This window comes from Eurytemora carolleeae, unplaced genomic scaffold (assembly GCF_000591075.1).
Source record: "Eurytemora carolleeae unplaced genomic scaffold, Eaff_2.0 scaffold149, whole genome shotgun sequence".
NCBI classification, from domain to species: Eukaryota; Metazoa; Arthropoda; class Copepoda; order Calanoida; family Temoridae; genus Eurytemora; species Eurytemora carolleeae.
In genome coordinates, this window is record NW_019396075.1 from 249,140 (window position 1) to 271,469 (window position 22,330).

General features: G+C 31.9%; 2 protein-coding genes across 2 annotated transcripts in view; both read right to left on the reverse strand.

Moving 5' to 3' along the window:
- The window catches only part of LOC111714107 (transmembrane and TPR repeat-containing protein CG4050), a 22,128-nt gene extending 9,566 nt beyond the window's left edge, over positions 1 to 12,562 (reverse strand). Inside the window, exons 1-18 of the mRNA XM_023489149.1 lie at positions 12,478 to 12,562; positions 12,054 to 12,105; positions 11,255 to 11,439; positions 10,820 to 10,947; positions 9,845 to 10,014; positions 9,012 to 9,211; positions 8,816 to 8,885; positions 8,174 to 8,256; positions 6,917 to 7,006; positions 6,164 to 6,341; positions 5,405 to 5,476; positions 4,514 to 4,666; positions 4,095 to 4,139; positions 3,550 to 3,566; positions 2,614 to 2,695; positions 1,553 to 1,642; positions 973 to 1,078; positions 222 to 348 (exon numbers count right to left, since the gene is read on the reverse strand). Of these exons, the coding sequence (XP_023344917.1) occupies positions 222 to 348; positions 973 to 1,078; positions 1,553 to 1,642; positions 2,614 to 2,695; positions 3,550 to 3,566; positions 4,095 to 4,139; positions 4,514 to 4,666; positions 5,405 to 5,476; positions 6,164 to 6,341; positions 6,917 to 7,006; positions 8,174 to 8,256; positions 8,816 to 8,885; positions 9,012 to 9,211; positions 9,845 to 10,014; positions 10,820 to 10,947; positions 11,255 to 11,422 (1,779 nt within the window). The 5' untranslated portion in view covers positions 11,423 to 11,439; positions 12,054 to 12,105; positions 12,478 to 12,562. The remainder of the gene's footprint in view (positions 1 to 221; positions 349 to 972; positions 1,079 to 1,552; positions 1,643 to 2,613; positions 2,696 to 3,549; positions 3,567 to 4,094; positions 4,140 to 4,513; positions 4,667 to 5,404; positions 5,477 to 6,163; positions 6,342 to 6,916; positions 7,007 to 8,173; positions 8,257 to 8,815; positions 8,886 to 9,011; positions 9,212 to 9,844; positions 10,015 to 10,819; positions 10,948 to 11,254; positions 11,440 to 12,053; positions 12,106 to 12,477) is intronic.
- A 3,896-nt stretch (positions 12,563 to 16,458) lies between these two features.
- The window catches only part of LOC111714167 (FMRFamide receptor), a 21,353-nt gene continuing 15,481 nt past the window's right edge, over positions 16,459 to 22,330 (reverse strand). Inside the window, exons 10-13 of the mRNA XM_023489220.1 lie at positions 19,475 to 19,554; positions 18,630 to 18,701; positions 17,981 to 18,090; positions 16,459 to 16,543 (exon numbers count right to left, since the gene is read on the reverse strand). Coding sequence (XP_023344988.1) covers positions 16,475 to 16,543; positions 17,981 to 18,090; positions 18,630 to 18,701; positions 19,475 to 19,554 — 331 coding nt within the window. The 3' untranslated portion in view covers positions 16,459 to 16,474. The remainder of the gene's footprint in view (positions 16,544 to 17,980; positions 18,091 to 18,629; positions 18,702 to 19,474; positions 19,555 to 22,330) is intronic.

Here is a 22,330-nt window from a genome sequence, read left to right on the forward strand (position 1 = left end):
TTTTTAAAAACCCCCCCCCCCCCCACTTTCTTGTATGCTTATTGCTATACTTGATATTAGAAGAGATTATCAAGCTTTGAATAGTCTCTCATCAGTTAATATTTAAAACATTTATAACGGATCTGGATCTGTAAGCCATTGCGCGCGGATACAAAGGATCTGGATCTGTCGTTGCGCGCGGATACAAAGGATCTGGATCCCAAGCCCTGGACTTTACTTACCTGAATATAATCTGAGCGCATCGCTATTGCCTGTCTGTACAATCTGTCCGCTTCCTCCAACCTACTGCTGTTCTTCGAGATCAGGTTCCCCAGGTTCAAGAACAGGTTCAACGAGTTCGGGGCGATCCTGATCCACAACATTGAATAAATATTTAAACATTTTTATACAATTTTTTTAAATGAAATATTTCTCTTTTAGGCTATCTGCGTTTTTGAGACAAAATATTTAGTCAAAAAAGTTCATTTGCTTGACATATCTGCATTCTACTTTCAACATATGTTACTGTCTTGTGTTTTTACCTTTAATGAAAGCATATAATTAATTTTAAATCTTCCATTTCACATTTGTATTCTCGAGGCATATAAACAAAGTGTATAACCAACTAAACTAATCAATGAAATGTCATCAGAGGGACAAAGGGAAAAAATGGGGGAAGATGGAAGGAAATAGGAAACAGACGGAAATTATTTTCGCGGTAAGACCGGAAACTGAACAAAACCTTTTTTGGGGAAAAATATCCTATTAATATCATTTATTTTCCCTCAACAAAAAATGTCATGTTTTCCCCCTTTTAAAAGCTACATACTAGGCACTGGCAAATTGATGACGGGAAAAAAGAATTAAAAAAGGGGGGACCTAGCTATTGTCCTTAGGGCATCAAAATGCTCCATTATAAAACTAAAATCCAAAAATTCTGTAAAACAGTGAGAGTTTTATTTTATGAAGTTTTATTTTTATTGTGGTTCATTCCTAGTGATTAATTTTTCTCCAGGTTTAGCTCTAGGTAGCAGATATTTAGCAGTTCTATAAGCTGTTTCCGCTTCATCAAACCGACCCAGCTGATTCAAAGCTCGACCTAATTAATAATTATGCTTAATGTTTTTTTCTCATTCATTTAAATGTCGTCTTTATTGTATAAGACACAAGAAACTTTTTTGAAAATCGTCAATTTAATATACATTTCTCTTAAACAATTTATTTTTTGAACTTTTATATCATTATCATTATTCATTATCCATATTTTTTTAATTGTTTTCATATTCATACTGTAATTATGACTGTTCCTGATTGTTCCTTTATTATCTTATTATCTATATTTATATGAGCTCCTATATCATCTTATTACCTATATTTATATGAGCTCCTATATCATCTTATTACCTATATTTATATGAGCTCCTATATCATTTTATTACCTATATTTATATGAGCTCCTATATCATCTTATTATCTATATGAGCTCCTATATCATCTTATTACCTATATTTATATGAGCTCCTATATCATCTTATTACGTATATTTTTATGAGCTCCTATATCATCTTATTACCTATATTTATATGAGCTCCTATATCATCTGGCTGTACTAGTACTGCCTGGTGGAATAGTATGAGAGATTCGTTATGTCGCTTTTGAGATTCTGAAATAAAATAATATTTTTTTCTGAAAACAAATGTTCAGTTATTTTTAAAAAGAAGGTTTAAGTTTAAATCATCATAAATCTAATGAATTTGAGCCACGTCTCAAATCCGCCAAAAACTGATTTTAATTGAGCGCCGGCTTAAATCTTGAAACATTAAATACAATTTTAAGTGGAACCAATCATATATGAGCCGCGTCTCAAATTTAAGCCGCGGCTCAAAATCTTTAAATTCGGCCTCTGAAGTATTTAAACTACAGGAGCTGTTTTCTCAGCGGCACTATGCAATTAGTTAAAAAAACATTCGTAGATAGTATATCTAACTTACTCTTGTTCTTTCAGAATTTCCCAACCCTGTACTATTTATATATTTTTTATTTAAATACTAGATGGAGGGGAAAACAACATCAACATTATCAAAAAAAAAAGGGTCAAAACTTCAGTTTTCAAATACAACTAATACTTCTGAGGAGTGTTAAAACAACAAATAATTTGTGCATGAATAAAATGGATATAAATTAAGAGAGAAACTGTCCGAAACGGATCATACCAATTTGAGAACGGCTCAAATATTGTTGTTTACACTCAAAATTGTATTTAATGTTTCAAGATTTAAGCAGAAGCTCATTTGAAACCGGTTTTTTGGGGATTTGAGATGCGGCTCAAATTCATTGAATTCGGACTCCGATAAAGTTTTAAAGAGAAATTGGGTCAGTCAAACTAAATTAAAGTTAATTCAAAATTTCAATCTTCCATGTTTTCAAACATAACTAACTTTTCTGTAATTAACTATTAATTATCCAAACAAGTTTTAAATCCTTGATTGCAACCAAACAAGATAATATTCCTATTTTGAAGGAGTCGAGTCGTAACCATAATTCCAAATTAGTTGAGATTTCTTGATTAGACAAATAAATATCTAAAACTTAAAACCTTTATCCCCCTTTTCCATCTTAAGCAAAATAATTTACCTAAAGCATGTCCGACATTGTTGAATAATTTTGCATTGTTTTTGTTCACCGTTAGTCCAGATAAGAATATAGACTCTTCATTCTAAATAAGATACAGTCGTCGTCATATACATTAATATAATGAAGCCGACTTCAATTTCAATTTTTGATTTCTACTAAGCTTACAAGTAGCATGGATAGTGGATACACATTACACATAAACAGGGAAACAGCTTCTCTTTGTTTACTTGCAAACTTTTAATTTAAAAATAACTTGTCAGAAATCGAAACTAAAAGCAGTAGTATTCATTGTGTTGATATAAACTTCTAACACTGTATATAACTTTAAACTAATATTCAAGAATTACAACTGCCCCCCCTCGTGTGAAAATTAAAAAAAAATTACATTAACTGGCATAATTTTCACCCTTTTGGGATTTTTTTACCTTAAAATTCATTAATTCCCCACTAACAGTAATTTATTTTTTTCATTATTCACCGAAAAAAAAATACGCTTCCGACGTTTTCCCATTGAGCTTTGTAACGAAGAAAACCGTGTGTTAGCTATTTAGATCATTGAAACTGATTATTGAGATAAACCTTATCATGGGGCAGTGCAGTGCACACTGCACACTAAATGCATTCTAATTCAAGCTATGACAAGAATGGACAAAGCCATGGCAAAAAGTTATTTCAGGGGTGTATATTTTTAAGAATTAACCCCCTCATACTCCCCTTTGGGGAAAAAATACTTTTGAAGATTGGGGGAAAAAAATGCTTAACTTCTGGACAAAAAAAAAGATTTCCAAAAAGGGGGAAATAAATTTTAAAGAAAATATACCCAGAAATGTTTCAAAGTTNTTGATAATTCCTAAACAAATATCAATATTAAACACTTGATAATTCCTAAACAAATATCAATAGAAACATTTGATAATTCCTTAACAAATATCAATAGAAACACTTGATAATTCCTAAACAAATATCAATATTAAACACTTGATAATTCCTAAACAAATATCAATATTAAACACTTTATAATTCCTAAACAAATATCGATTTTAAACACTTTATAATTCCTAAACAAATATCAATATTAAACACTTGATAATTTCTAAACAAATATCGATTTTAAACACTTTATAATTCCTAAACAAATATCGATTTTAAACATCCTCGCTAAAGGGAGTGATCGGCAATGTATGGTACTTAGACTGAGAATGTAGCATTGTGGAGAAGTTTTTTAGGGTTCATTTGAGACAAATAAAACGTTTTAGTGATGCATAATTACTGAGTTTGTGCGCAAAGCCGACGTTCACCTATCATACATTGCCGGTCACTCCCTTTAAAAATGTTTTTTTTTGTTGAAACTTCATTTAAATTATTTCTATGAGTAAAAGAAAAAATATTTATTTGGATTTTTCATTAAAATAAAAAAACTGAACAAGTTATTCAAAAACTTTGACTAAAAAATAACAAACTTATAAAATTTTAAAAAGTACCTTTTACTGTAGGATGGTTGCATTGTAGATATAGTTTAGTAAGACCTAGAAGATAACACAGTTTTTAATTTATTTGCGTGGAATATGTTGTGGTCCGAAAGATGATTTATGCTCGGTCAGAATAAAAAAAAACGTTTCAATATCATATCGATTGTTTTTATTTTTCATAAAACACAAGAAAAATGATTTCAAAATGACCATCTTAAGTCATACTCATTGATCATTTTCATGATCAATAACTAATCTACTAATAAATCCAATAACCAATCATTCCATTGTTTAATAAATCTATTATAAGTTCATAATTAAGTAAATAAATCAGCTGCAGAATTGATTAATTGATTGGTTAATTATTTAATTGACTGATTGATTAATAAATTAAATAATGAATGATTGATTGATGCAAAGAACTGGGTTCCCTAGAGCTACGAGGAGACAGAACCCCATGGAAGGAATATACAGAACTCTCTCCGCTAGAACAAAGCCTACTGGGAAGAATAGGTTTGAGGCAGGGAGGAAGGGTATACACAGGAGGGACATAGATACAAGGAGGGGTAGGCAGTCACTCCGCTCTACATACATTTATAATAATTTTCATTTGCTGCCTAGTGTTTCATGAAAAATTTCTTTGGGAAAAGTCGAACGGAAATAGAATGAAAGAGAAATTTAATAAGAACTAGACTTTTAGAGCGCTTCGCGCCCATCTTCTATTTAAATTGTGAACATGTTCTTTTGGTTTACATTTTAAAAACAAAGAAGAAGAAAATTTTGCGGATTTAAAAAAAAAATTCGCGGATTTTCAAGAATTTAATTTCTTTTTTACAAAATTAAAAACCTTTAAAACACATTTATTTTTATCATTCATAAACCTTCCCTGTGGTCATGTGATGTCCCATAAAAAATTTGGGCCCGATCGGTTCAGCCGTTTTGACGTTTATTGGATACAAACAAACAGACAGACAAATCAAATTTATATAAAGATGAACTCTTTTATTTCAATACTATGAAACAAAACGTCGCAATTGTAATGCATGTGTGTAACTACAACAGGTTGGTTTATGGCAAGGTTTTGCGACGATTATTTAAATTCCACGGGCAACGCCATGCTTGACACGTCAGCTAGCTTACATGTCTAAATAAAAAATGAATAATGTATTTTTTGTGAGGGTTTTGCATGATAATAACGCTTACTTTGAGCTCTTTCATCCTTCAAGATAATAATAAAGAAAAAGAAAAAAGGTATTCTAAGTTTTTTATTCATAAAGAATTGGTATATTAATAAATTCAATTATTAAGATTTATATATGTTCCTGATTTGAAAATGATGAGTGCTGTATGGACTAGATAGGCTCCAAGAAAAAGTGTTAACAAGTTTCTCAGATCTAAATAGAATTAATAAAAGGCACAATAAAAATCGGTGTTTTTAGCTTTGAGTGTTTAATTCAAACAATCTTACTCCAATGTTTCTAAAGCAGAAATCCGAAAAACATTTTTTAGAGAACCCACGATAAAAATGAACAATTTTCGAAGAGACCATGCTAGATATCCATGCTTTCTTGATCAAATAAAGGATTTAAGGGTAACGGACATGCCACTCTATAATCGGATAGTAACTTGAAATTACGTAAGAAAATGTTTTATAAACACTGAACATGATAATTTTGTTCAACGTAACTTCAAAAACTTCCCACTTCAACTTGTAGTACATACATACAGAGAATTTGATGTCGTTTTAGTTTGCTTAAAAACTGAATCCTTGAATAAAATCTATAATTTTCTGTAAAAATTAAGTTATTTTTCCCAAATAGGAGAAATCATTTTCCCAAAAATATTTACCCCAGCAATAAATTTAGAGGATAAAATGTTAAAGATCAATATTTGAAAAATATATGTAATGCCAGTCACCGGTAGTACCCTTCCTACCCCCCCACCCCCAACCCGGCTGGAATAGTTGGGGGCGGGGGGCCGGAATGGAACGGGTATTATGGCCCCTCAACTTTCTGCGGTCTGGGGTGTCCATTACAGAGTTCTATTAAGATTCCTATTCTAAATATTTCTTATTTATATACCTGATATAGAAGTGATGAGGGAGATGGATCCCATGGTCCAATCACAGCATAAGTTTGCTGGGCAGAGAAGGAGTCCTATATTGTATGCGGGCAGGACTAAGTAACTCAGGGTACGGGATACAGGTGCAGCTACACTCGCAGGATTATCAAACTTGGTAAACACAGGTAAACTCGATCCCTGCAGTATGAGAATTTAAATTTGAGCGGCGGTTTAAATTTAAGTCGCGGCTTAAATATGGTTGGTTCCACTTAAAATTGTATTAAATGTTTCAAGATTTAAGCCGGCGCTTAATTTAAACCGGGTTTCGGCGGATTTAAACCACGGCTCAAATTCTTTAAATTCCATCTCAGGTTGGATATTGTAATTACTAAAGGGCATGTTTTAAGGCCCGTTTTAAACATTCAAAGTTTTGAGGCTTTTTTAAGGCTTGACAAGAATCTAAGATGCAAATCCTAATTCAAAATTATATGCTAGACAAGTTTAATTTTCTTACACACAGCTTAATTTTTACTCTTATCAAAGATTTTGCCCAAAACAATTTTTCAAAACGGAAAACGATTCTACTAATCGTTTTGAAAAATCGTTTTGATCAATTTCTTGTATCAGAGTTAAAAAATTTGGTGTGTGCAATAAAAGCAAACTTGTCTAGCATACAATTTAGAAATATGATTTGCATCTCAGATTCTGGGAGATGGGCGGGGAGGGGGGTAATCTTACTAGAAAATATATCCCCTTGTAAAAATATTAATGACCTGCATTAGTTTAATCCTGAAGGTGAGAAGTAAAACAGCTGTGACGGTCAGAACAAGTACACGTACCAATCCAGGTTCATTTAATAAACCCTTCACATACAAACTTATCAGAATTTATCCAGATTTATCAGAATTTATCCAGATTTATCAGAATTTATCCAGATTTAACAGAATTTATCCAGATTTGTCATAATTTATACAGATTTATCAGAATTTATCCAAAATTATCAGAAATTATCTAGATTTGTCATAATTTATCCAGATTTATCAGAATTTATCAGAATTTATCTAAATTAATTAAAATTTATCCAAATTTATCAGAATTTATATAGTTTTATCAGAATTTATTCAGATTTATCAGAGTTCATTCAGATTTACACGAATTTATGCAGATTTATCAGAGTTTATCTGGATTTAACAGAATTTGTCAAAACTAATTAGAATTTTTCCAGATTAGTCAGAATTTTTCCAGATTTATAAGAATTTACAGATTTTTTCAGAATTTGTCCAGAATAATCCGAATTTATCCAGATTAATCAAAATGTATCAAGAGATTTCAGAATTTATCCAGATTTTATCCAGATTTATCAGAATTTATGCACAGATTAATCAAAATTTGTCCAGATTTATCAATATTTGTCAAGATTTAACGGAATTTTTCCAGTTTTATCAGAATTTATCCAGATTTATCAGAATTTATGAAGATTAATCAAAATTTGTCCAGATTTATCAGAATTTATATAGATTTCTCTAAATTTGTCTAGATTTGTCTAGATTTGTCTAGATTTGTCTAGATTTATCAAGATTTATCAAGATTTATCAAGATTTATCAAGATTTATCAAGATTTATCAAGATTTATCAAGATTTATCAAGATTTATCAATATTTATCAAGATTTATCAAAACCTTTCAAAACCAATCAAGATCTATTAAGATTCATCAAGATTCAAGATTTAACCATCCTTTTCTCATTTAGTATAGCAATTTTATCTTAACAGTGTGCACTGTGCACTGTACACTATACACGGTAAAGGGCTAACATCTCTTAAGTTAAAATCTGGTTGCAAAAATCAAAATTTAAAAGAACAGAATTTTGCAAATACATTCTTAAGTTTATGAAAGTTTTTGTGTCTACACTTACATGATTAATAAGACAAGATTTTTATTCTTTCTGTTTTGGAAAATTAATGAACAGAGGAAGTACAGAAGATATCATTAAATAGAAGATAATAAAAAAAGTCTGATAGATTTGCATTCCTTAAAATATATTAGTCGGGTTGTTTTCCAGGATATTTTCTGGATCTTTTGAACCTGGAGAAGCTCAAACATCAAGCAGAAACCTGTAAATTAAAAAGTAACATTTTATTTCTCTTATTTGAACAATTATGAATAAATGTGAATGAGGCAAAACCCAAATTAAAGAGACAACTGGGCATCTCTAAACATATATTTACTGAAAACTGGGCATCTCTAACCATATATTTACTGATCTAATAGTCTCACTTTTAAACCCATTTTTTTTTTTTTTGGGGGGGGGGGAGTTCTATGAATTATTATCAATTTTACAGAAACCTTTAAAAATCTTGCACGTTTTGAAAATCAAATTAAAAAAGAATCAAAGGTTAAATCGGTTGCGATTTGGTATTCAGTAAAGAGATCATTTTTTAATCTAATTATAGCTTTTTTTCGTTTTTTCCCTTGATGACTGAATAATTCTGTCACTTGTGCAACGAAACCACAAATGAAAATTGACAGTTTTAAAAAACAAACATGGATATCTCATTCATAAAAATAAAGTAATCAGATAAAGTATTTAAGGATATCGTTGGGATTCCGACATGCAACTATGAGGTCACATTAGATTACTTACAGTCCCTTTAAGGTAATTATAAAGTTTACCAATAACAGTGATTCCCTGCTCCTTGCTCACCATCGCTAGGGCCGCCAAAAAACAAGCCTGGAACAGTGCCAACAAGATAAAGAATAAAACTGTAAATTTGAATTCTCAATTAGATACATTTTTGTCAGCATTTTCATTCAATTTTATTCAACAATTAGATTGAATAATTTTTGTATTAAAAAAGTTATTTGTTACCTGCATTAGAGAAGAAAACTTATATCCTGGAGAACATGAAAAATCCACATTTGCGATCTTGTCTTCATGTTTACATTTGTTGTCTCTTGCAGTACACTGGTTTGTTTGTTTACTATTTGTGTCTGTGTACGCCTGAATACTCAGGAGGAAGAATATACTACTTAACAGCTCAGCTCGACCCACAACACCTGTCACTGCCTCTGAACATAACATAAAATAGAAACCTTTACTACAGGATCCAGATCCTATCAATATGTGGATCCGGATCTACTTTTTTATTGGGATTTTACAGATATTTTCCATTTTTTGAGAACTTCGCTGAAATAACCCCCTCTCGGACCTGTATATCAATTAGTATTGTACAGTACAGTACAGTACAGTACAGTACAGTACAGTACAGTACAGTACAGTACAGTACAGTACAGTACAGTACAGTACAGTAATTTTGTGCAGTAAATTCTTAGATATTGATAGAGGTTCAGTGTACTGAAAGTACAACAAGCAAGCTGGGCACAACTGTACAATTTAGAAAGTGTACGTATTCTTAAAAACAAGTTATTTTTCCGGAGCTTCCTTTGTTCACTTTCTTATATTTTCGTTTACATTTCAGGGAGAAAATATCTATCTATCTCAGATCATTTAGTATTGATGTGTACGCCGTCAAAATGTCCACTAAAACCATGATCTACATATTTATGCTAAAATCGAGGACTAAAACAAACCCCTGCAGACTTTGCAGTAAGTGTACTGTATAAACCATACTTCCTCTTGGAATCGAGGTTTCGCGAGATGAGTTGGCTGAGTGTCTATCTTTGTCTATGATTCTTACTAACCTGTGTGTACAGGATGTACAGAGAAGAGTAGGGCGGCAAGTAGAGCTGGTGTAGAGGAGTTGAGTAGAGAGGAGAGGGTTGAATGGTAGAGCAGGGTAACCCCAAGGTGAAGAACTAGATTACCCAGATGGTAACCTAGAGGGGACAACCCGTGGACCAGGTAGTTTAGCCTGTAATCGTTTCAATCAATATTTCAGAAAAAAAATATAAAAAATTATTTGAATTCCTGCCAAAAAATCTGATTTTCTAATCCATATATTCTTTTAAACCTGATGGTGAAATCCTTTCACATTTCAAACAATTTTATCTAACTGAATTCATAGCCTAAAAGTCGACGACATTGGCCGTTGCGGAGATAATGTGATAAAAAAGAGTTTGTGGCAATTACTCATTTCCTTCGACAAAAATATCCATTCCCCCCCCCCCCCACCAATTTCTCATAAACTACAGCTTAGGATCCATTTAATTTTGATGCGGATCCGGATCCGGATCCAGGTCATTTCTTTAAGATTTTCTGAATTTTTTAACAAAAAAATAATTTTCACTTTTTTGTTTTATTTTTTTAGCTTATTTTTATCCTAAAACTTGATGAACCATTTACAAATGAGGAAATTTTTACACTCTCTTTTTTTCAAAAGTTCAGATTTGGGTTTCAGGGGTGAAAAAGTTTTTTTTGCAGTTTTTGGTCGATATTTTACCCCTTATTCCGGATCCGTGGATCCGCATATTTTTTGCAGATCTGGATCCGGATCCAGGAACCCAAAATCTTGCGGATCCGGATCCTAAGCATTGATTTTGAAGATTGCATGTAAAAAAAATGTTAGCATATTTGTTTGGCAACACACGTTTCCTTTAGAGTAGGAAGTTTTTAAAACTGCAAATTATAAAGGCAATATTTCTTAAACTTTTTCTGAACAAGCTATAACATAGACACCTCCCCCCCCCCCGCTCCTTGTCCAACCCCGAAAACTTAACCTGTATGTTAAGACGCATAACGGTCTGTAGGATTTATGTGACTGCTCTTTATGCATTGGGATACCCCAGAAATCGTTAAGAAGGAACTCAAAAAACCGTTTCTCAAACGGGAAGTCGGCACGAATATCCTGATGTTTTGATTGAACATTACATGATTTTAATAAAAAAAAATTGTGAACTTTATGCTTAACTCACAACTTTATTTGTAATTTTAAATTAATTAACGATAAAACCTTCAAGGCTCGAACTTGAATAAAATTTTTAAAAAAGATTTAAAAAACATTTCTTCCTTGGTTTGTGATGCTATTTCAATTTTTAAACCCCCGGCTCAAAATATCTGATTACAATTTAAATATTTAAACGGAATTGGGGCAGGAGGACATCCACCCCCAACCGCCGGGGGTCACTTTACAGAATTCTTTGTTCTTATCCTTCCTTGTTATCCTTAATTGCACTGACATCATCAAACACAAAACCACAGAGGAGGGAATTACTGTAGCAGACTATACAGCTGGTCGTCAGAAGGAACAGGGGCGTGGTCACCAGGCGAGAGCACTTTGTGAAGGAGGGGTATAGGGGTACAAGCAGGGGGTGGGTGGACATTTTCAAGGAATATTCACCTAAATATATATTCTATTTAATTCAAATTGTATAATTGTGAAGAAACATTATTAGTTAAACAATTCTAACGATAAGATATATATCATCATATATGGTTTAGTTGCTCCTTCAGCAGAAGAGGTCAATAGCTCGGAGCTGTTTTAGTTGAACCCCCTGTATCTTAATAAATTCAGAAAAAAAGATCAAATTAACACAAATTTGGGTCACCCTATTGCACATGTAAAATAAACAAATGTCAATTTGTTAAGATAGCAAAACAGGGTATATTCCTAGAGAACGATTTTTGGACCCCCTCCCCCTCCTATCAATTTTGAACATGGATCTTATATGTTAGACATGGATATAATTGACCATGTGGCACAGCGCTCGGCCCCCTAGCCTATCCTAGCCTCAGCGCTCGGCCCAGATATTGTCTTAACCTAACCTCACCCTAAATAATAATAAATAAATACTTATTTGGTCATGTACAAAATTGATAGGATGGGGGGGCCGGGGGGGGGGGGGGGCCAAAAATCGTTTGCTAGGACGGACCCCAAAACAGTAGCCGGCATCATCTCCCGGCCGGTCGTTATTTAACGTGACACCCATCTTAAATGTTAAAAATAATATTTACCACCGATTGGATGAGAATGAGCCAATCATTTTGTCTGGAGCGATCCTCAATTCTACAAAGCAAATAATGTAATATATAATTCTAAAATATAAAAAAAACTATATAAATCTGGACTTTTAACATTGCATAAGTTTAATAAACCGTAGAAACGGCTGAACCGATCTGGTCAAAATCCCAATGACCACCATGAAACAGGAAAATTAATGCCTGCTTTGCCGGTCGAAATTTCAGAAAAATGTCACAAATAAAACGAATGACATGAAACGGGGGAATCCGGAAAATAATTCGATATTACATGTATGTACGAAGTGCAGCAAGGCTTCAATAGTACAGTAAAGGCTAAACTGTTAACTGCTCTGTAAGCCTAGTAGTGAAAATTTTTAAAACTTGGCATTCAAGTAAAAAGTAATTTAAAATAGTTTACCCCAATCATCTTATCTCCTCAGGGCTCTGTCCTCAGGGGTTTGTTGATGGTTGAGGTTTGGTTTGGCTAAATCAGCTGATTCAACCAATGTAAATTCGGAATAACGATTATAAGAAAAATATTATTTAAAAAAAATACATTGCTAATATGGAAACAATTCAGCAAGAAATATTTTTTATAAATGATGACAATTTTACCATTTGTCTAAATAATTCCGGAAATTTACTAAACGTAATTTAATTTATTTTTTCCCCATAGCCTAGATGCCATGTAAACCGAACTATTTGATTCGAATTTAAAGGTTTTAGGCCGTTAGGTACTCGCAGGCGCGGATACAAAGGGGCAGGTCAAGGGGTTGAAGACCCCCTTCTGAAAAAAGGGGAGGTCAAGAGTATCTTTGGACCCCCCTTTTCTATAAGAAGCTCTCTTTCAAACTTTTTATTGAAACAATAAAGGTACAGATCTGAGAAAATTATGTAATAATGATAAAAAACACACGAATATTCATTTATATATATATATACAAAATGCTTCTCGCAGTTACTCTCTAATTTAAGTTATGGAATTTAAACTAGTATAAGACTTAACAACACTGAGACCTGGAATAAGATCCTAAATGAAATGAAAAGGACCTCTCTTTTTGAATATAGTAGAAAAAGACTTCTCGTCAGTCGTCTAGGGGAAAAAAAGACTTCTCGTCTAATATCATAGGAAAAAGTTAGAAAAAAAATAAGAAAGAATACGAGAAAATACCGAGAAAAGTTTAGAAAAAAGTTTAGTTGTAAACTTTTTTCCAGTATATGCAGAGCTTTGGCTTATAAAGAGGGTCGAGGGGGGACGTCCCCTTTCCTAGAAAATTGGGGAGACGTCCACCCCACTCCACTGGAAAAATTATAGGAGCGCAAGTTAAGAAAAAGCGGCACATATCTTCTAGCTCAATTAATGTTGATTTTGAAGAATATAGATTTTAAAAAATGTTGTCTCATAAATGAATATTTCTCATAAATATCCAAATCTTGTTTACACATTTCACACCTTCAACCCCCAAGCTAGCTGCTTATAGGTTTTGACATAAAATTTACCAATGAAAAAGATTTTAGGGGGGAGATAGAAATTTCTAATCCCCCTCACCCCCCACCTGGCCTGGAAAATATCATTAGTCGCCCCTGGCAGATACTTAAGGTGCTTTAACAAAACTATTGCTATGAATAAACCTATTATATCTGGGAAAAGAAGGATCTTTTCAAAAAGCTGGATCCGCCCCTGGGTACTATAGCCACTAAAACCCAGGTGCGCAACTAGCTGGGGGAGACAAGGGGGTGCCCCACTAGCCTGATAAAGGGGGCACCTCCAATAAAAAGGCTTGTACCCCTTGTAGGGTGGGGGGGGGAGGCAAGAAGTCCACCCAGTTTTGCAATTTAACGATTTATGAATTCCTGGGAAAGGGGGTTTATCAAGTATTTTTAGATATTTTCACCATCAGTTCTGCCACTTATTATAATATTGCTTTAATTCTGTAGTACAACTAAACTAATCCAACATGTTCACCACAAATATTGTGTGATGTGTCATATTAAAAAAAAATTTAATGTAAAATCATGATTTTTTTTAATGAAAGGCATTTGTGATTTATATTAACCAGAATTGATTTCTTTTTTTTTAATTTTATATCTTGATCACTGAATATCTGGTTGGTATAAGGTTAGTTTTTTTATTGTTTGAGTATAATAAACATTTTTCTTGTCCACCCCCCCCCCCCTAAAAATGTTTAGGAGGTAGCAACAAAAATGTTTTTCCCTATTGCCCCCCTTTACAAATTGTCTATATAGTTGCGCGCCTACTAACCCACTCTGGGGCGTACTAAGGAAGCCGGGGTTATTGTGGGTAAAAAAGGTGGAAGTATTTGGTTCTTATTCCCCTTTAGATATAAGATAATAAATATAAACTTGTTTTTTCAGGATCTGTATTACGTATAACTCCACAGGGAAATTATCCAAGACAATTATTGTTCTTTTAATGTGACCTTCTTCATCAGATACAATAATACAAGTATATTGCCTTTATCATGAGATTGTACTTTCGGGGTGAGGAAGAAAACCAAGAGAATTTCGTCTTTTATTTCAGAGTGGTTTAAACATATGTAGTTGTACAAGAAATTATGTACAGTACTTTCGATTTAAATTTTAATTGCATCAAGCTTTTAAACAGCATGGATACCATTAACATGAAAACAGAGATAAGATGTCGATTAAAGCAGCTTCTCTGTGATTACGTGTAAACAAGTAATTTAAAAAAAGCTTGTAAACAATCGAAACTAAAAAAGTTGTCTGATCATTGTATTGATATAATCGCATACCCATAGAGGAGTTTCAGGGTAATTAGCCAGATGGAAAGTTTAATGAGCCCGTTATTATATTACTAATATACAAACATAACAAGCATCTATATATAAGTTTGGCTTGTCTGTCTGTTTGTTTGTTTGTGTCCAATAAACGTCAAAACGGCAGAACCGATCGGGCCCAAATTTTTTTTGGGACATCACGTGACCACCGACCACAGGGAAGGTTTATGAATGATAAAAATAAAAAAAATGTGTTTTAAAGGTTTTTAATTTTTCAAAAAGTTTAAATTTTTGAAAATCCGCGAATTCTTCTATGTTTCAAATGTTAACAAAAAAACATGTTCACAATTTAAATAGAAGATGGGCGCGAAGCGCCCTAAAAGCCTAGTATTTTATAATTTATCCATTAAGCTTAATGTTTTTATTAAAGAATTAAAGTTTTACAACAATTTACTATTTACTATATATATATATGGTTAATTAATCTATATTTTTCACAAGTTTTTCAACATTAATTAATATTATAAACATTTTTTTATAAACTTTCTCCAAATAGAAAAATAAAAAATGTTTAAACAATGAAAAAAAATTCAAATAGGTATAATTTTGTCTTTGAAAAAAATATTTTAGCTATAATAAGAATTTTTTAATCATTTTTACAAATACGAACAATAAAATCTATGATGCATTACGACATACAAATATTAATTTAACAGTTTTTACATAAAATTACATGATACATGGATAACATACAAAAAAACATGCAGTTTCTTGAATTGGACATTTTACTATACAAAACAGTTCAGCATTAACACCGATAAAGTTCATATGCTACAAGAATAAGAAAAAGAAAATATACATTTTTAAGGGAAAATATTATCAAATATTTTACAAATCTTTTTGAATTTTTAAATCAAATTTATATAAATTTTGTAAGTAAAATAAAGGGTCGTAAATGCCACACAGGAATCTCCGGTTTATTTAGAATTGTACCGGTCCGGATTCTACTGACAGATAAAAGTGTACCGGCCCGGCCCTAGTGTTAGGCTTGACCTTCATTGATAGATGAAATTGTGCCGGCCCGGCCTCTAATAACAAATTTTAAATGTGCCAATGTTCCGGAATGATATCAATTTAGTTAAAGGTTTTGGTTTATTGTGCAGGGCAGTATACAAGAGTTTGAAGAAAAATAAAATTAATTACATTGGTTTTATTTCTAGTTTTAAAACATGAAAGGTAAAAAGCAAATAATTGAATTTGTTGTTAGTCTATTGGCTAGTTCAGTGTTTGTGACTCAAGAATCGGAAAAATTATTGTAAACCGTTTTAGACATTTAAGATATGACTGAGTCTTTCAATAGAATTCAATGGATTGGAAAAATAATGCAAAATTTTCTAAACCTCATATATTTGGACCCTGGGAGAACTCTGGTCCCTCATCATTCATATCACATTTCTTTAAAGTGCTCTTTACTGCAAAACTGACATTTGTTTGTTGTTTTCAACAAATGTTAGAAATATCCCTCAAAACATGTTTGTAATTTTTAATTGTTTAATTCATCTTGAATAGAGTTTAATTTATATTGAATGTGGTTTACTTTTTCTTGAATATGTTTTGTTTATCCTGAATATAGAGTTTTGTTTATCTTTCTGTACATTACCAACATCGCCATTCTGCAAGAATTTCTTTGCAACCATTTGAAACGATATCTCGAAACTTCTTATCCTAAATATCCAAGATTTAATTTCTTTTTTAATTGAAAGAAATTAATAGAGGTTAAAATTAATAAACTACAGAAGTAGTTTCACCCGCCATGATTAGTTCAACTAGTTATCTAATTAATGAATTACAGAAGTAGTTTGACCCGCCATGATTAGATCAACTAGTTATCTAATTAATGAATTAGAGAAGTAGTTTGACCCGCCATGATTAGTTCAACTAGTTATCTAATTAATGAATTAGAGAAGTAGTTTGACCCGCCATGATTAGTTCAATTAGTTATCTAATTAATGAATAACAGAAGTAGTTTAACCCGCCATTATTAGTTCAACTAGTTATCTAATTAATGAATTACAGAAGTAGTTTGACCCGCCATAATTAGTTCAACTAGTTATCTAATTAATGAATTACAGAAGTAGTTTGACCCGCCATGATTAGTTCAATTAGTTATCTAATTAATGAATTACAGAAGTAGTTTAACCCGCCATTATTTGTTCAACTAGTTATCTAATTAATGAATTACAGAAGTAGTTTGACCCGCCATGATTAGTTCAATTAGTTATCTAATTAATGAATTACAGAAGTAGTTTAACTAATTAATGAATTACAGAAGTAGTTTGACCCGCCATGATTAGATCAACTAGTTATCTAATTAATGAATTACAGAAGTAGTTTAACCCGCCATTATTAGTTCAACTAGTTATCTAATTAATGCTCTCTCGGCCAATTATCGGACCCTCTAGATAAAATTGTTTCTCAATTACTATTCAACCCTTTTAACCTTTATCTGAGAAACAAAACGGAAGTTGTCGCCGTTTTTCTTCCTTCATTGTATGATGTAGATGACAGACATTTAAAATTGTCAATTTTTCAACCGGAAAACTTTGAATATTTCTGTTAATCTTTAAAAACAATTGGTACAAAGTAGGGTTTCAAGCGAAAAGGGGAAATCGTTTCAGGAAAAAATGCAAAATTTCGATAAAAAAAAAAATTATTAATTATGATGTTATAAAACTTTTAATACTGAGCCCTCTTAGCAGATTTCACAAGTTTTTTTTTGTGTGCAATTAATTGTTGCAGCTACAACAATTAACGTTTTTGAGGAATTTTTTTGAGAAATTATTTTTCGAATTTTTTCGCAAAATTTTTTTTAAAAGTTTGTTTTGTTTTGAATCAAACATGAAATCCTTAAAATAGAGGGTTGAAATTAATTCTCCAGACCCTTTAAACTCAAGAATCAAATTAAATGAAGTATTTTTGTTTTATCTAAATTGCCAGAGGAGATAATCAATATAAGAATAAAATAAAGAATAAAGGGGATGAAAATATAATGACAAGAATAATAAAAACAATTTTTTTGTATAATCTTTACTCAATAAATTTAAAATTCAAATTTAAAAAGAAACAAACGCAAAAAATATGAAAGTTTTTATCTTGTATTTCCTTATAGCAGTAGATGATGAAGTTGGTTGAGCTGTTCAAGATGATCAGGGAGTGCGAGACAGCAGCAACAATACTCATCCCGGATCCCCAGTACTCATCAGGGTCCTTATCTAGATGTATGATTATTACTCATCAGGGTCCTTATCTAGATATATGTATTCATCCAGATCCTTATCTAGATATATGTACTCATCCAGATCCTTATCTAGATATATATACTCATCCAGATCCTTATCTAGATATTACTTATCTGCGTAGAGTTCTCATAAAGTTACCTTGTATGTCTGCGTAGAGTTCTATCAAAGGTACATTAAATAACTGCGTAGAGTTCTGTTAAAGTTACCTTGAATAACTGCATAGATTTCTGTTAAAGATACCTTGAATAACTGCGTAGAGTTCTGTTAAAGTTACCTAGTATAACGGCGTAGAGCTCTGTTAAAGTTACCTCGTATAACTGCTTAGAGTTCTGTTAATGTTACATTGTATAACTGCTTAGAGTTCTGTTAATGTTACATTGTTTAACTGCTTAGAGTTCTGTTAATGTTACCTTGTATAACTGCGTAGAGTTCTGTTAATGTTACCTTGTTCAACTGCGTAGAGTTCTGGTAAAGTTACCTTCTATAACTGCGTAGAGTTCTTTTAAAGTTACCTTGTATAACTGCGTAGAGTTCGACCATATTTATAAAACACTTAAAGCTGTGGCAAAGAAGAAACACAAGAACTAACAAACAAATCTTTTATAGTTTTCTTTTTGTGCAGGAAGTCCTAAGAAAAATGGAAATGTGTTTTTTTACTGCGAGAATTTTTAGCAGCTTTAGCATAAAAAATGTGTATCACACCCCCTCCCTCCATCCTTAATTCTTAACTTAAAACACAAAAAGCTAACCAACAAATCTGGATCAAATCTGATTATCTGTTCAACCCTATTTCCTTACACCAACAGAATATTTATATGGGAAAACGTCAGTTCTGAGTTTTAATTGGAATGATTTGTTGGAATTTCGAAGTTCCAATTCTATTTCCAATAAATTATTTGAAATCTAGATAATTTGGTTTCCTGTAGGTTATCCACAATGAATAAGACACAAAGACGACCGTAAACAATGTGTCCATTCTTTATTCTCACGTACGCAGTGGTCCAAAGATTGCAAGATTAAAAGTAAAAATTCTGAGAATTTTGCCAATCACTTCTTATAGCTTAAATTTTTTTTTCTTTCCCAACTTCTTAGATTAAAATATAGAAGTCTGTAATAAAGGGTAGCTAAGGAGTTGTTTCCAGGGGGTTTTAGGGTTCCAATGGTTGCTGACCCCCCCCCCCCTCCCCTAAAAAGAAAAAATTTAAGCACCCCCTAGACAAATTCCTGAGAAAGGTCTATAATACTATGCCTAACTTTACTTAAGAATAGTTGAGGTGTTGAGGAGGTTTAAAAAAATACGTAGGAAAAATTATTAACAAATTGTTGCTGACAAATAATAAACAATAGATTTGGTTTCCTATGATAGCGAGAGTAGCAGCTACGGTTAGATCTCTCATTTGACGACTGTTCATCGTAGAAAGCCGTAGTGTACGAGCCCTGAGAGAAAATAGGATTAATTTAATATCATAAACATAAAATTCAGAAATCGTAAATTGCAATTATATATGCAAAGTTTTTAACGCGCGTTCAGATTTATAATTTTCAAAATGGACATTATTAAAAAGAATTATTCTGAGGCTTTTCTTTTTTTACTTTACAGCTTGACTTTATTTCGTTTTGCCTGTAGAGGACTAAATATCTATTTCACCCACTTTCAGTCGTTCAATTTGATCATTTTATGACTCTTAGAAGAGCCTATGACAAGAAAAAGAAGATTTCAAAATTTTGCAAAGAAATTTCTCACAAATTTTCCAAAACGCAATGAAATTGTACATTTCATTTTTTTATCGTTTCATTTTTCGCCCGATTGTTTTTAGCAATTTTTTCTTATAAACTGTAATTCGCAATTAATATTTTGAAATTTGGAATAATCTTTGTTTTTCTAGTTAATGCACAAATTACATGGAATACTAGATTATGTAATGTTATTGTATTACAATTATGTATACAGCTAGCTATATCGTATTTGTTATTAAAGATGGCAGCTAATTGGTTCTTGCTTCTTATGTAATCTTCATTATTGCTGGAGACCTTCAGCAGCCTTTATCTGGGAGGAAAAGAAAGGAAACAATAAGATTTATACAATTAATATTCCGTCTTAAAGAATTAAGTTAATTTCTTTGTTCATCAAGTGACCATACATTTGCCCAATTTACAATAGTTTACTGATACAATAATCTAATCAAAAATAAGGAATTGATAATGTCGTTTTACTGACTTAAAAAGTTATTTATTCTGATAATTTCTCCATTGTTTCTATGGCAAGAAATAAGCGTCACTTATACAGAGAAACCACAAATGAAAATTAGGGTTTCCAGCGTAATAGATTATTCTCTTACGCGTAATTACGTGCAGTTACGCGTAATAATTTTCATTTCGTGTAATTTCGCAGGATTACGCGTAATTGGGGAAATTTTCGCGAAATTACGGCTTAATTTCGCGTAATTTCTACAACGTAATTTCGCGAAATTTCGAAATGATTAACAGTAATAAGCAAAACTATAATTACGCGTAATTACGGCGTAATTTCGCGTAATTTCTACGACGTAATTTCGCAAAATTTCGTAACAATTACGCGTAAAAAGCGAAACTATAATTACGCCTAATTACGGCCTAATTTCGCGTAATTTCTACGAGGTAATTTCGCGAAATTTTGTAATAATTACGCGTAATTAGCGAAACTTCAATTTCGCGTAGTTTCTACAAAGTAATTTTGCGAAATTTTTCCTTAATTACGTCTATGAAATTTTGATGTTTTAACTTTTAATTTCTATCTGTTAAAATTCGAATTTCGAACTTATATATTTATAATTGTATAATTACGCGTAATGCTCCTGCGTAAGTGAAAGAAAGTGTTACGTTTCGTTACGCGTAATTACGCGTAACGAAATTACGACTGGAAACCCTAATGAAAATAGCCAGTTTTCAAAAACGAAAGCATGGATATACTCATAACATACTTGATCAAACACAAAAGAGTACTTTGTGTATCGGGCATGCCACTCTATCAATGCAGGTTCACTTGAATTTATTTATAATTCTAAATTTCTGAATATTTTAATATTTTATCAATCTAAATCTGCTGTGCCCCCTCCTTACCTCCCCCTCCCTTCCCCCCACCCGCCTGTTAGATCAAAAAAAACTTTCTTTCTTTGAATGGAGTATTGATTAAATTAATATGGATATAAAGGCAGGATTAGATTTAGTGGTCTTGTGAAAAAAAAGGTTTTATAAGCATTGGATTTTATCATCTTTTAAATACTTAATGAAACGAGTAAATCAATGAAAGTAAAATGAAAGATAAGTTATAATTAGATAAATTAATGCTTTTCTTTTTCTGATAATTTAATTTTTATTTGTTTAATCTTTGAGTGAATGTTTCAACTTTTAGAAAAAATAAGTTTTAAGAAATTTTTGGATCATTTGGATTGTTGTTTTAAGCTAACCTAAACTGTAAATATGTTGTTTTAAGCTAACCTAAACTGTAAATAATCTGATTTTGATTGTTGTTTTAAGCTAACCTAAACTGTAAATATGTCGTTTTAAGCTAACCTAAACTGTAAATATGTTGTTTTAAGCTAACCTAAACTGTAAATATGTTGTTTTAAGCTAACCTAAACTGTAAATATGTTGTTTTAAGCTAACCTAAACTGTAAATATGTTGTTTTAAGCTAACCTAAACTGTAAATAATCTGTAACGTTGAATTGCAGATATTGCAGGGCAAACTTTAGTTATTGAAAGTTTCAGAATTAACAAATAATTCCAGAAATGAATGCAGTGAAGATTTACAAAAATGTCAACAACAAAAAAAGAGTTGCACCTTAAAAATCAATAGCTTTGTTTTTATTGGTTCATTAAAGATGATTTTATAGTTGGTTGCAAATACTATGAAAAAATGTCTGATTAAACAAAATAATTTAGTTCGAGTGAAACATGTATTCCACTATTTTCTGCATTTAAGGAGGTCAAAATAGAGGTCAATGACCACCGATCCCAAATTTTCTATGTGGTCGTTGTATATGACCAAAGTTAGAGACTACATGCAACATTTCAGCGTCCTGTCTAAACTCTTTTGGACCAAATTTGGTGTAGCAGCAAAGTGTCAAACTAAAGTAAAGCTCTTTAGGCAGGATTTTTCTATCTATCCCATAATTAAATATTTAATCCATGAAAAGCGGGTTTGCACCCCCCTTGTTCACGCTGAACCCCCCC